This window comes from Nanorana parkeri, unplaced genomic scaffold (genome assembly GCF_000935625.1).
Source record: "Nanorana parkeri isolate BGI_ZX_2015 unplaced genomic scaffold, ASM93562v1 scaffold180, whole genome shotgun sequence".
NCBI lineage: Eukaryota > Metazoa > Chordata > Amphibia > Anura > Dicroglossidae > Nanorana > Nanorana parkeri.
The window spans coordinates 2,599,907-2,615,645 of record NW_017306448.1 but is presented as its reverse complement, the minus strand read 5'-3'; the positions used below and the strand labels follow the sequence as shown (position 1 = coordinate 2,615,645).

Sequence of the window (15,739 nt, the reverse complement as noted above, 5' to 3'; positions counted from 1 at the left end):
GCTAGGCTACTGTGCGGCAGAAACACGGTTTGCCTGACTCTTGCCCAGGACTCTTCAGGGTTATTCAATATATAGTGCAAGAAGCAAAGCAGTAACCCATTGCAAACAATTGGAATTGGATAACGTGCCAGTCTTTGCAAAACTGAAATCTCAGATTTTGGCAAATGCAGGACAATTAAACCATCAAATATCGACCTATAGCTCACAAGGAATTTCTGTGGCAAAATGTCTGCAAACCTTCTGTGGCCATTATGAGGGGGAACCACTGTGCTGAATTTTTACCTTATTTTATATTGTATTTTAACATATTACATTTCACCTTATTTTATATTTTAATTTCTATTAAAAAGAATGTGCTGATGAGCCATACAAATAATGATGATTGCATAAAATGTCTTCAACACTAAAAAAAAGGGTGAAGAGTTTGGAGAAGGCAGGAGAAGTGAACAATCTAGGACAATAAAGCTGAACTGGAAAGTGAGCTGAATTGGAGAATTTTTCCAAATCAGCTATGTTGTCCTAGATTGTTCACGTCTCCTGCCTTCTCCAAACTCTTCCACCTTTAGTGAATAGACTTTTAAAAATGCAAAACATTACTCACATTTAAAAGCATTGCTCCTCGCCTATAAATTACCATTAAAGGTGGGGTTATAGTGAAACATTTCAAGGTCATGCAACATTTTCTAGCTGTTCACACTTTGATGAAAATTAAAGTGAATGTGTGGGGTTAAAAAAATGGCATATGGCTGGCAATAGGATTAACACAACAGCTATTGTTATTCTTTGGATTGGGTTGGATCAAGGTTGCTTACAATGGTCACCCTTATTCATGTGGTTTAACTGTAACTGCTTAGAAACTATCAGTAATGATTCACACTAAAGGGTCTATTTACAAAGCTAGCTGAAGAATCAGCCGAAGCCGTACGCCTGGCAAATGACATCCCGGCAGAGCCAGCCGTGATCTCACGGCTGGCTCCGTCCAGTTGTAATGACAGATCAGCGCCCCCAAATGACCTGAACTCCGCCCAGTTGTTATTCATTGGCCGGGACCTGCTAGAAGACTCTAGCAGGTTCCTGGCCAATAGAAAACAGTTGGGCGGAGCTATCTTTCACTGCTAGCTCCGCCCAATTGTTTTTTTTCTTTTTTCAAAAATCTTTCTTTTTTTAATTTAATATTTATTTACATAAAAAAAATAGATTTTCTATTCTGCTGGGTACCACAGAGGTATCGAACAGAATAGCCAAGCTGAATGCCGCTCGGCGACATTCGGCTATTCACTCACTGCCGTTCGGCCCCTATGAGAATAGGGGCGAACGGCAGCAAGTGAGCTGCTGGAACTTCGGCTCAGCCGATCCAGATGTTGGATCGGCTGAGTCGAAGTCCTTCTGCATTTCGGCTCAGCCGTACTGAGCCAAAAGTGAAATCAGCCATACTGAGCCTAAGTGAATAGTCAAACGTTGTTCGGCTCACTTCACTTCGGCTCCGTTATTCACTCAGCAGCCTCTGGTAGGTCACTGGTATGCTGCATTACTATTCATTCTGAATGGCACCCCAACGCATCTTCTGGAGGGATAGCACTAATTTTCTTTATTTTTTGAAATACATTTTTATTTAAGGTTTTTTAAAAACAAAAGCAAGATATACAAAGTACACAAAACAGTAGGCAGAACAGAATAACTGCAGGGAGAGGTCAGAGAAAGAGAAAAAAACAGCAGGTCAGTGAATTGTTCTTTAGTTTAATGCAGAAAGGTTTTCCATAATGGAATGCAATACTTTTTTTGCACTGCACAGCAATGTTTTAAACGCTATAGTGGTATTGTGCATTGCAGCACAACACACACCAGCCGGGAGGTGCTTTAGTGTGCCATTAATAATGAATGGCAACACAATGCACAAGGACACCTAGCATGCAGTACAGTGTGATAGTGTATGCACGGGTCCAGTGCCTTTAGGGTAACACTATAGTGTGAGCTGGCCTTTAGCTGCAGTTAGGCTTTAGTTTGTTTGCTGACTACCTAAAGTTTATTTCAAACTACATGTCCATCTAAGCCTACCCTGTCCACAGGGTGACAATAGTGCTGTGCAATTATGACGTGGAACAAACAGTGTTGTCACCCTGTTAAAGGGTAAAGTAGAACAATAACAGATCTAATGGCAGGATCAACAGGTACTAAAACATTGTTACAGAGAAGGGTGGGGAGGAATCAGAAAATCAAAAACTGTTGGGGTAATACTAGTGACACACCAGCAAATCATTCATTTTTATTTTGCCCATAGTTCTATACTAAAGGATTGTTGCCCTGCTTCACCTCCCCGATATGTAGTGAATTAATTTTTCTTATTTTTCATCAGGCATCCCCTATTTGGACGTAATGTACCCTTGACCAGTGGATCGGGCTTTATCATTTCGGATTTGGGTTTAATTGTGACCAACGCTCATGTAGTGTCAAGCAGTAACACTGTATCGGGTAGGCAGTACTTGAAGGTACAGCTGCACAATGGGGACAACTATGAAGCGACTATAAAGGATATTGATAAAAAATCAGACATTGCTACAATCAAGATCTATTCAAAAGTGAGTACTCTATAAGCTACATATAGGCAACACTGTAAGAAAACCTGTACTGACAGAAATATGGAAGCTGCCATTGTTGACTCATTTTCTTACAATGCTAGTTGTCTCTGGCTTACATTTTTTCTGATTCCCCGACTTGACAAATATAGACAGAACTTGTTCCTGGTCAGTGAATACTAAAGCTATCGGATCAATAGTAACTTCAAGGAAGTTGGTATTTTGAGAAGTTATTGTCATAACTGGCAGTGAAGGTTTATTGTAACTATTCTCTTGCATGATATCTTTAATGGCCAATGCTTAGCAAGCATAATTCCCCTTTAATGCGATTTTGTTTCACACCAGTAATCAATCTGTAAAACTGACTGGGAGTTGTTCAGCATTATAGCCTGAGGACATCCTATGGTACTAGGCAGGTAACATGGGGCAGTTGTCAAACAAGCTAAACATTACTGTGACACTGAGATTGCCTTGCAGCTATAGAATCGATTAATGAAAAATGTTTGTTGCCACCTTGTATTCTGTTTTTGGATGAGAAATTACTTTCTTGGAATATTTTATACTTTGCAATAATGTACAGTTAGCGTCATGTAGCAAAGCTGGGACTTTCTTTAACAGTTGTGTATGCCATGTCTACAAATGTAGGACTAGCCTGAGCAAGGCAAGGTTTTGTGGTATTCATGGTGTGATTTCAATATGTCTTGATAGAGGTATTTTTTTTTTCTTAGTAGAAATATACAGGGCTTTTCACAAAAGGGTGAAGAGTTTGGAGAAGGCAGGAGAAGTGAACAAGCTAGGACAAAATAGCTGAACTGGAAAGTGAGCTGAATTGGAGAATTTTTCCATATCAGCTATGTTTTCCTAGATTGTTCACTTCTCCTGCCTTCTCCAAACTCCTCACCCTCTTGTGAATTGCCCTGCTAATGTAAATATGTTTAGAAAAAGGAGCATGTGCATTGTTACTTGTCCCTCTGAACAATTGTAACACTTTTATTCTACTTTAGAAAAAGCTACCAGTCCTAATGTTGGGCCATTCAGCAGATTTAAGACCTGGAGAGTTTGTTGTGGCTATTGGAAGCCCATTTGCCTTACAGAACACAGTGACCACGGGAATAGTGAGCACAGCTCAGAGAGATGGAAAGGAGCTGGGCTTAAGAGACTCCGATATGGATTATGTGCAGACTGATGCCATCATTAATGTAAGTTAACTTCATAAGGCCCATGTTTAGATGAGAAGGGCTGATGTTCTTTATGTTGTGGACCCACATGTTAGCATAGTATAGTTTTCTGGTTGTGGACCCTAGATAATAGTTTGCCAGTTGTTATGAAACATACAATATGAATTTCCTTGTGGAACTCCAATTCATTAGCATTTGCTCCCTAATGTAATACCTATAACATATACTGCAGTGCACCATAGAGTACATGTAAACCGTCTTTCCCATCCTGCAAAACAGCTCACAATGTACTGTCTCCACCAATAAGCACATTTATACACTGTCATGGTCAGTTAGGTAAAACACTAGTCAATCTACGAGCATGGTTTTTGGATTATGAAGGTAAATCAGAGTACGTAGAGAAAATGAATGCCAGTATTTACTGGACAGGACCCTAGCAGGATTCAAACCCAGGTTCATGATGTGCAAGACAAGAACGCTTACCACCTAGCCACAATGCTAATTTCTTGTGAATCTGAGAATCAAGAAATGTCTTTTGGTGCCATCACACAGATTCTGGGTAAAATTATTACGTGTGGGACTTTACAGTCTTTGCCAAAATGTTGTACAGTCTGGTTCTCTACACCAAAGTGGCTATTCAACAGGAATTTGTCTTGCTACAAGTTCTGAGATAAATTTTAGGCTAACTTTTGTTAGCTGTATTTGTGGGAGAAGCCCTACACTTTAAAACCCCTCTGTTCCCCTACTTGCCTCGTTCGTGTCATCCCACCCTCCCTTACCCTTTCATTTATCATTTACTCTTTTGAGTATGCCCCCCTTTTGGCACACTGTCCATAGTAACCACGGCACACCTCTGGTTCACAGGCAGGTTGGTGATCTCCATGATCGGTACGTATCAGTAGGGCTCTGACTACAAATATATATTTATGACTTTTCAATGTAGTAAAAGAAAAGATTAAAGTTCAACCATACAGAAGTAATCACAAACAACATTAAATCAGCTCACCTGGCTAGGCATGCATTGTCCCGGCATCAGCAGAGGGTGATCAGGAGTCCATGATCCTTGATTTTAGAGCAAAACATATTAGAAGGGAATAATTTGGTTTTAGCTTGATATAAGTCAATATAACATACATGGAGTATTGGTTATTTGGATTTGCATTCAGTAGTAATGGCACCCATAGGACAACACTTACTGTGATGCCAGATATCAGCAATTATATATACAGATGTTCCTCACTTACCGACTTACCTGTTTTGCGACCACTCGCACTTACGACGGACCGCCGATCAACCTCCGACCTTCCGCGTCAGCGTCAGTGCGACGGGTCGCCGGCGGAAGTGACATCCCCCGATCTTCACTGCAGGTCTCGGTAAGTATTTCCATTGCCGGATGTACAGTACACTGTTCGGTACTGTACATCGGCAACGCTATACAGTACTGTACTAATGCAGTATAGTACTGTATAGAGTTCCTCACTTAACGACCAATCCGTTTAACGACCTGGTCGTAGGAACGGAACTCGGTCGTTAAGTGAGGAATACCTGTATATATATATATATACAATACAAAATATAGAACAAATATGGTGGATTTCTTTTTCCCCATTCGGTACATACACCTTCGACTACTTGGCTACCATTAAGATCAGTTTTAGAATTTCTGATGTTTAGTCAAAGTCATAGTTTTTTCATAGTCTATCTATATCTTCAGAATATATTTCCTGAATATACTGTGGTCTGGTTATTGTATGGCTTCCAGTGGAAATATAGCATTATCATCAAGTAATTCCTATGCCATACAATATTCTATTTTTAAAATGTGCCCACAAATGCTTTAAAATATAATCTCAGAGAAACACATTGAGTGGAAATGACAAGCTGAACATCATTTGCAGAAAAGCAAAATGCTGCCTTTGTCACCCAGATCCCTCTGTTGACAGTTACCTTTCACTTCTATAATTGTGCTCTAAGTACTGATCTTTTTTCAGTGTTCTCTTCTCCCTGCATGCTGATGAAAAGAAGAAAATAACAGTCTTAATGGTGGACAGTCATAAGAGATAAAAAGAACATACCATACTTGACCAATACAATTTTATTCCATCTCAATTGTGCATTTTTTCAAGTGCAAATAATGAATGAATTAGTTCTACAGTGACTGTTTTATGTGTAGTTTTATATAGTAGATTAATGCAGCAACTAACACTGAACTGTCTTAGGACCTTCCACTGCTAGTAGGTAGAAACGTTGCTGTTTTTGTGCCAATTTTCAGGTTCTAAATGGCTTGCTTTTGACCTTGACACAGATTGCAATTTTCAGGTTGTAAATGGCTAATTTTTTGCCTTGATGCCCATTGCTCTTCCTTTCTCAGCACAGACAAAAGAATGGCCATGGAGCATAGTCAGTTAACCTACCAGCATGTTTTCCTAGAAGAAACTCTAAATGTAAAAATGTATAATACAAGGAAAACATCTCAACAACTAAATGCTACCAGTGTAATGTGAAAACCAAACCACAGCCTTCAGGGCTGCAAGATAAGACTGATAACTGCTCAGCTCCTGTGCTGCTTACTATACTGAAACAATATTCAAACAGTAGTCTTAAAGTGAACGTGAAATTGAAGAAATATACTTGAACAGCTAGTTGCACCACATAACAGGCACCTTCAAGTTCTGGACTGTCAGTTCCCTTTTCTTATTAAGTGCCCAGGTTGTCCTGAATCCATCAGCACACAGACATGCAAATATTATCCAGATTTTCTAGTCAAAAGCCTAACCATGCCCTTCTTATCACCTAAAAATACATCTGTAATTTTTCCCCTTACCTTTAGTTCTGGTGGCAGCTTTAACATTTAGATTTACTATCCCTTTATTTGTGCATTACACTGGTCACAAAAACAAATACAGAGGGTCTCCACAAAGAGCAATACAATCCTGAAAAGAGGTCTTACCACTTTCTTGTTTTATCCAAAACTTTAAAAAGGTCTCTACATATGCTTTGACTCTTACTCAAAGGTTATTTTTAAAATCAAAACTTGAAAAAGGATTATACTGTAAGCCTTATTCATGCTAATAACATGAGTGTCACATTTTCTTAATGTAAATAAAGTGATCAGCACATTTGAATAGGCACTAGAGCTGTTTTAGCTTACCACAGTGTGCTTTAGTGCTGATGTGTTGCGTTATGTAATTTGCAAATCGCTGTCAATATAAGCTGCCTTATAGAAGCTAAAATGTATTTCAATTAATATTTAACTAATCTTAGCTGCATTTGATTTTAAAATATTAGCTTTTCAGTATATTTGTGAAGTGCATCATTCACCAGGGTTGATTTGTAATATTCACTTTGCAAACACACAGTCATGTGGAAGGAAAGTAAAAACAAAACCTGAAATTTGACTTGCACATGATTGGATGATTGTAAGTGAACATTCTCTGTTGTATATTAGCCCCAATGAGTAAGGCATTTAACAAACATACTGAAAAGCAAAAATATTCAATCTAATGCAACTCAATGTAACATCACAGGATATTAAGATGTTAGTTTAGTAAAATATGTTGGGGGGACCCAACAAATATTTATGAAATGTATATTACCATGTATGCAGTATGGAGATTTTTAACCGGGTGATTTTTGTATCTTTTGTTTGTTGAAATGATCAGGTCTTGTATAGTGGTTATCTTCTAAAAAAGATGTATCTTTTTTAGAAGAAAAATAGTATATAAAATATAATAATGTTGAACAAACATAACAGCACATTCCCCTGAGACAACATAAGCAGTCCCTTACAAAAAATTTCCCACAATCCACATTAGCATTTCCCTTTCTTTTCCATCCAGCATACATAAATCTTCCACTAGAGCAAAATAAAGTTTTTATAGTTAGAAAAATATGTTTTGATTCTTGTAAAACATCCAATTATTAACAATGATCTACTTTTTCAGGCCAGGTGTTGGTTGTCCAGATATTCATGCCTTCATCCATGGATTGTGCAAGTGTTCAAAATATTTATTTCATCCAAGCTTCTGAAATGGAAATTATACAATTTCCTAACTAACAACATTCATAAGGGATAGTTTTCTTTCCTGGATTAATGCATCATTTTTCAAGACAGGTTTCTAAATTTACGGTTCTAATTCTATAATCTTTGTGAAACTCAAGAAAGTTCTATGAGCATGATTTACTAAGGGAAGTAATTTTGTTGCAAGACAGAATATTAAACAGCCCTGTAGAGATAATCTGCATTTATTCAATTTTTCTTTGATCCAATTAGATGTTTAAAGCAAACACGATTCAAATGTGTCTAAATTGAACATCCTTGTGCAATCAACACCTATTGGAGAGCTTCACAACTTAGGTCTTCATGAGCTGAATAATGGTCAGCATTCTCAAGCTAACCTAGTAAAATTATTTAGTAATCCACACTTTGTTTGTATAATCATTGTACTTAAATATGTGATGTCTTGAGTTTTAGAGCTACGTGATGACTGATGACTAGAAATGTCTCCTTGTCGCTGGTTAGCAGAAGGTTTTAAATGACCATGTATATATTCTCTGTCTCTACAGTCTGTAGTATGCTAAAAATGCTGTTTTGTAAGTCATTTTTTAAAATGTTTTTGTTGTTAATATTTTAAAGTAAATCTAAAGACAATGTTTTTTCTAATTTGGATAGACTAGGAAATGGTTAAACCCCCTGTCAGTTATTTATTTTTACCATGGGTGTCTCATTCATTAATTATCCATTCACTGCTTGTCCAGCAGACACAACAGTAAGGGAGAGGAAATTCTCTGCAAAAGTAGGAAAATCTCCTCTACAGTTGTCACTGGAAAAAGTGAAGTGAATCTCATCAGTGGCAACACAGACAACAACAAAAAACACCTGATAAAGTTTCTAACCCTCCCCCACTTTATTCAAAAGTAAAAAAAAGTTTTGCTTTTAGGCATTCTTTAACTCTACTAAGGTTATGTACACGTGGATTTTGCATACTCAGGGTTTCCATGAAAGCTGGGAAGAGTCGCAAGTAAAACAAGTATATTAGGAATACATTAGGATGTTGTGAACTACCTACAGCTTTGCCTCCTTTTTCATGGAAACCACGAAGAGGCCTCCTGTGTACCACCTGTGTACATGTATGCTGATTGTTAGAAGATATTTTTTGCCAATCAGCATCTTGTGCAAGCACATGAATTTATAATTAGTTTACTTTGTATGCTAAAATGTTTTTGCTTTTTTATAGTATGGAAATTCTGGGGGTCCTTTAGTAAATTTGGTGAGTGTACATATGCATTTATTGAACTGAATGATTACTGCTTGATGAAGTGTAGAATGAGTCATGAGTGGACATTTTCATTCAACTTGATGTATACTGTGATTGTTTGGTATCAAAACTTCAATATATTTGGACATCAGTGGGGCACTCAAAAAAGTCAGAACATTTCAGTTAATGTTTTCTGAGAGGCTAAGTAAATATAGAGATATACACTATATGGCTAACAATTTTTGGACACCTGACCACCACATCTATATGAACTTTTTAGACATCTCATTCCAAAACCATGGACATTAGCGTGAAGTTGCCCCCGCCCCCTAATCCCCTTTGCTTTTTTGGCTATACCAGCCTCCAATTTTCTTGGGAAGGGTTTATCTAATGGAATTTGTTACTAATGAGCCAAAAAATAGCATGTGAGGTTAGGTATTGATGTTTGATGAGAAGACCTGGTGCGCAGTCGGCTTTCAAATTCATCCCCAGGGTGTTCAACAGGGTTGAGGTCAGGACCATCTATGAGCCACTCAAGTTCCACCACATCAAACTTGTTAACCCATGTCTTTATGGATCCGGCTTTGCACATAGTGACACGATCATGCCGCAGCAGAAAAGGCCTTTCCCCAAACTATTGCCACAGGTTGAAGTCTAAAATGTCTTTGTATGCCACAGAATTACTAGTACCCTTGTGGAGAAGTGTACAAATACTTTTGGTGGTATAGTGTAGGTGTGATGGTCAGGTGTTTATATACTTTTGGCCGTATGCTTTTGGCAGTTGAATGCCTCATCCTGCCTCAGTCTATATTTACTGTTTGTTCTCATCTGTGTAGGTGTTGTGACATCATCATGCCCTTGTTTATCTCTACAGGACGGGGAAGTGATTGGGATTAACACTCTCAAAGTTGCAGCCGGAATCTCTTTTGCAATTCCATCTGATCGCATCACAAAATTCATGACTGAGTCACGTGACAAAAAATTTAAAGGTAAAAAAAGGAAATGCTTCAAAATAAAAGATATAATATTTTCCTTTTGTACTGCTTTGCCCTGCTCCCTTTGGAGAAAGTCCAACATTTCCTTTTGGTAATTATACAAATCCAAGCCAGGATTTGCAGTGAATCCGGTTAGTCCATGGAGAGCATACAATTGCTGAAAGAAGCAATTTGCTTAGTAAACTGGAAAAGGAGTACTTTATACCCCTTGCTAGCGCACTATCATGGTGAGCCGAGTTGTGTTTCACTCTTGCTAACCAAAGAAGTAAGGACCAATAGGTGATGCATATTTTAATGATGGCATGGCATGCCTCCAACAGCAGTGGTGAGTGAGGGACATGAACTTTGGAAGGCAGTACAGGTGGGAAGGATACCTGCACTCCATTGTATAAGGTCCCCAGGAATGGATACAAAGGCCTCCAAGGATGGGTCCATAGGATACTTTACCCTTTCACACCAAGGCAATCACCAGTGAGAACCCTGCAAAGGGAATTGCAAGTTCACATTCCTTGGATCACCAGCAAAGCAAATCCACTTGGATTGCTCAATACCAGTAAATGCAATCCTGTCTATAATGATTCCCAGCATACATATCATCGGTAGCTAAGTCGACCATGAGGAAAGTTGAGATCCTCATTCTTTGCCTCTACTAGAGGGCTCTCCCTGAAAAGGTAAATTGAATCCTACACACTGGTTTTATATATCATATGCCACCCAAAATGTAATGAAGAGTTTAATTTGAAGGTCTTTTTTAGGATAACATATCCCAGGTTTGTGTTTAATTGTCATACAGCAACAATGAGATGTTGATGGCTCAAATTGTGTGCTCAGTATTGCACCACGATGACCTACACTATAAATACAAGCCTTTTATTGAATAAAGTAAAAGAGCCCATTGCACAATAAGGCAAATATATGTCAATGATGTACAATTTTACAGTATATGTTAATGTGGTGTATATTTTTCCAGTGCAAAGGACGCAGTTTGCACCTCATGAACGTTTCTGATTTTCCTGTCTCTGTGTTTATGTTATGTCTGAGAGACACGGAATTGGAGACCAGGGATCTGGAAGAAGTCAACAATGTTCTTAGAAAATGTAATTCTTTTATATTTTTTATTGTGGTCAAATATTAAGATTCCCAACCATCTTGTCACTGTTTGTTTCTTCAGACGGGAAGAAGCGTTTCATCGGGATAAAGATGCTGACTATAACTCCTACGTAAGTCAAGAAGAGGAAATTGTCCACATGCCAAAAATGTTTTTTATTGCCTGACATTGAGGAGTTTGAGCTGCAGTGTTTGAAATTTTCACAAAATACATTTCTGGCCAGAGCTTGTGTACACACTGAAAGGATTAATGTTTTGGAAAGAAAATGAAATGCTTTTGGTTTTTATCTTCTTTTTGGTTGCCATGTAAGCTTTTACTATTGGATAGGAATGGATGTAAGAGTTCTTTTGACAATGGGAAATTGTCATTTTCATTAAAGCTGTACTCCAGACTAAAAGCTAAAAACACAAATTAAACACATACAGTATTTGAGAACTAATATATGTGAATAAATAGTGTTGTGCTAATTCACATATATTAGCAACAGATTTGTATACCTATTTCAGAGTTGCTGCTTTCTTTCACATATTGGCGCAGGATTTTTTTTGTTTATATTTTGCAGTATATTAGAGCTGTTTTACCTGCCAAAGAATTTGTATTTCTGTCCATCCAGTCCTAAAATTTAAGTTGGCTGTACACTGCAAATTTCAGCCAGTCGTTGAGGAACTAGCCGATATTTGCACAGTGGGTGCTGCAATTGGCACCCTTCAGGCTTGCATTCCTCGATCAGAAGATCAAAGGAGCTGGTTAGAAAATCTTTGACCAAACAGCTCTTGCAGCCCGTCTGCACCATTTGCTTATTCTGACAATGATTGAATAAAGAAAATATAAGGGAGTATGGCCAGCTTTACATGGTTTGTCACACAGCACAGCCCTGTCTAACAGGAGTAACAGCAGACTGATGAGTTCATCTCACTGTCACTTTGCTCTCTCTCCTTTTAACATATTTTGTACACTGCAGCACAGCTCCTTGTGCTGTTTCTCCCTCTCCTCCCTGAGCTTAGCTGTGGAGGCTGTACAGTAGACTGCAGGAGGCTGATGCTAAGCCAAATTCACATACATACACTGTATTTATTCACTGAACACTGAACATATCAGTGGCAGTTCAGTGAGACCTTTGTGATAAAACACCATAAGGTCTAACTTTATATTTTCCCGACCCCACATGATAAAAATAGGGGCACTGTTTTTGCTCTGTAAGAGTTTTGGAATGAGGGATCCTTTTGTGTTATTATATTCAAAGATAAGTCAAGACTCAGAGTCACAGTTGTGGCAATTTTCTAAGATTTTCTGGGTTCTAAATCACTAAATGGTGCCCCAATTTAATAGCATTTGGGGTAGTAACACTTGTAGCTAGATTACAGACATGGCTGGCTTAGAGCTAAAGGTGAGGCTATACTCTCATCTTAAGTCTCATGACTCCACTGGATATACAGTATTCAATATCATGATCAGACCCATTTAAAAGTTGAGAATGGCTTATAATGGCTTATAATGTACAAAGTGTATGTGTATGTACAGTATATATCCACTCCACTCTGCTAAAATGCCACACTATCCTATATGGGCAAAGATTCAACTCCTGGATGCTGGTAAGTTCTGACACTACCATGATGTGTTGGTGCTTTGTCTAATCAGAACAGCCCTATATATAATTGGAGTATGGGCAAGAAAAAATGAAGAGCTAATAATATTCTACTGCTTTGGTTTTAGACTTGTTGAAGAGCTGAAATTAAACAACCCAGATTTTCCAGATGTTAGCAGTGGAATACTTGTCCATGAAGTGCTGCCCAATTCACCATCCCAGAGGTAAGAATCAAAAACTATGTTTTAATAACTTATTTACAAACTAGGGCTGAGCCTAAAACTAAGCGAACAAAAAAAATGGTTTTATTCCGAGTTCGTTATTTTGGATAGAACTGGATAGTTACAACCTCTGCCAGGTTTGCTTTCTGTCTGTCTCCCCTCTAGGAAGATTTCCCCCCCTACTTCCTTTCACAATGGCACCTAAAAAGGAAGTGAAATGACAGGTAGTGATTACCTCATTTAAACATCTCTCGCTTGCTGCACTCAGCAGGAATTCAGATGTGATGGGCAGCAATTATATGTCCTAATGTTGCCTTCTGTCAGGAGTATATGGTAATAACATAGGAAACGCTCTTATACACTCTCAACATCTCAACTTTCATTTCTTCACTACTTCTATACTGTTTAGAGTAGTAACAAAAGAGGATATTTAAGGCAGGGAGTTAATCCAGATAAGTTTTGGCTGATCCTGTACATGTTTGCAAAAAATGCCATGACATATTGTACATCCTCTTCCTTGAAATTCGAGTGTGTTTGGTCACCTGGTACCATTACCAACAATAGGCAACACCAGGGGCATTGCTAGGATTGTAAGAGACCTGAGGCATCTATGTGTGCCCCAAGGAGAATAAAACTGTGGGCTCCGCCAAATTGCATCAACATTAGGAGGGGCTTAAAGGATCATAGGTAAAGTGACATTAAACTCAGGAGTTAAACTTTGAAAATACATTTTAAGTACCTTAACTATTAACAAAGATGTAGCCTATTTCTGTATCACTCGGCTGTAGATCCTCAAATCATCTCTGAATTGGTGATGACAGTGTCCTTCCTTCTGGAGGGGGGCTACTTTTGTTCCCCATAGTCCCTGTATGTGTTGTAATGTAGCCACCACCCCAAGCTCACTCATGTGATGGGCTACGATCTCAATATAAATTAGTAAGCTAAACATGCGATTGTGGTCCATCACGGGAGTGAGCTTGGAGTGGTGGCTACTTTACAATATACACAAAGACCATAGGGAATAAAAGTAGCTACCCTCCACAAGGAAAGACACTAATTCAGAGATGTTTTGAGGATCTACAGCCGAATGATACACAAATAAGGAACAGTATAGTTAATAGTTGAGGTAATTTTTAAACATGTACTTAGATTTAGGAATTACCTCCTGAGTTTAGTGTCACTTTAAATAAAATCTGGACCTACTGCCTGTATGCACAGGACACATATGCCACAGTCCTAGTACCCATGAAATATGCTTTAATTGCTGTGTCACAAGTGAGAATCTCACAGACATGTATACATCTCAGAAGTATCATTTTTAACAAATGAAACGCTCCCATTACATATGGTTTTGTGCTCACTGAGAATAAGACTTTGTCTAAGCCTACCTTAAAGAAGAACTTCATTAAAATATTAAACTATAACCTAACCTTCTGGTCTCACTGGAGCATTTTACCATATTCCCTATACAAAGATCGATAAAGACTGGTTAAGACTATAAATTATGACTTTTATATTATTATTAATCCATTTGATTATTTCTGCAGAGGTGGGATCAAAGATGGGGACATCATTGTCAAGGTTAATGGTCGATCGCTGATGACATCTAATGATTTGCACAACGCTGTAATGAATGAATCACCTTTACTACTTGAAATTAGAAGGGGAAATGATGACCTTTTATTTAACATAGAACCTGAAGTTTCCATGTAATGAAAAGAAAAACACAAAACAAAAAAATAAACTTTTATACAAGTCGGAACATTAAGCTCAGAAAGTCACAATCCACCTAATGGAAAGTTCTGAGAACATTGCTTCAGTATGATCAGATGTTCTCTTGAAGCGTATAAGACATGTTTTCCACTGAAGCATTCGGAAATGTGGCTGGGGCCAAACTATGGAAGTACTGGATCTGGCAAGAGAACTGTTTTTTTCTGGTTTCTTTTCAATGGATGCGGAATAATTGCATTGAAAGTTCCGCACAACCACAACAAAAAATACCTCTTTTTGAAAGACTGTGTTGGTGGGTTAATTGACCATTTGAGCTTTGTCTGTACTGTATTTCATTAACGAAGAACTTGCAGGTCAGTCGAAAATCTTGAAGTTTTACTTAACATAAGAGGTACGAAGACAACTAAGGAGTAGAAACAATGTGGAGACATATGACTTTCCTTAGGCTGTAGAATAGATAATGTTTCTATAAAAGATATATAAACACCACTGTACAAAATTAAGCAGGTCACCAAAATATAGCATTACATCAAACCTCTTGAATTGAATCCAGACCAAGTAGTGTTAGCCTTTAAAATTTGTAAGGCAAAGCAACAGGTTTGCGTTAATGCCCCTACGTAGCAGCATATACTCACCTTTCCTTCTCTTCTTGGGTGGTACTTCCAGGTAAGGCAGACATATGACTCTCTCCTCTTCCTCTCATGGGACAGTGCTGGTGCTTTGCAATTGACATGTCACATGAGGGTGGAGAGACAGTCCTTAGCCTTGTGTATGTTCCAATTACGGAAACTTGAAACTTACAAATGACCTAACACAGAACTATTGGTATGCGGTAAGTGTTTTTCCCCATAGTTCTCTTTAGGGTCACACTAGGGCATATCCTAAACTTCTCCCGTGACGCCAAGCTCAGTATATAGCAGACTATTGCCCATGATATACTGAAAGCGCCGCAGCCTGGACAGATTCCGACAATACTTTCGAGATCCACCCAGCTGCGTGAGTGACAGCTGGCTCTGCCTATCTGTGCCCGCCCCCTCCCCCGTACGTTCCTCCACTCAGCGCTAGCGGATCAGAGAGGGGGAATCCCTGC

The 15,739-nt window shown here is 38.5% G+C and overlaps 1 protein-coding gene across 3 annotated transcripts in view; it reads left to right on the top strand.

The window, feature by feature from the left end:
- Positions 1-14,662, top strand: part of HTRA3 (HtrA serine peptidase 3) — a 33,778-nt gene extending 19,116 nt beyond the window's left edge. The window contains exons 3-9 of one of the 3 annotated variants that reach the window (XM_018554966.1): positions 2,354-2,576; positions 3,578-3,772; positions 8,989-9,021; positions 9,884-9,998; positions 11,176-11,224; positions 12,826-12,921; positions 14,466-14,662. In XM_018554966.1, the coding sequence (XP_018410468.1) occupies positions 2,354-2,576; positions 3,578-3,772; positions 8,989-9,021; positions 9,884-9,998; positions 11,176-11,224; positions 12,826-12,921; positions 14,466-14,631 (877 nt within the window). In that variant the 3' untranslated portion in view covers positions 14,632-14,662. Of the gene's footprint in view, positions 1-2,353; positions 2,577-3,577; positions 3,773-8,988; positions 9,022-9,883; positions 10,014-11,172; positions 11,225-12,825; positions 12,922-14,465 lie in introns of all 3 variants that reach the window. The other 2 variants (XM_018554968.1, XM_018554967.1) reach the window with 2 other exon arrangements.
- Positions 14,663-15,739: the final 1,077 nt, after the last annotated feature.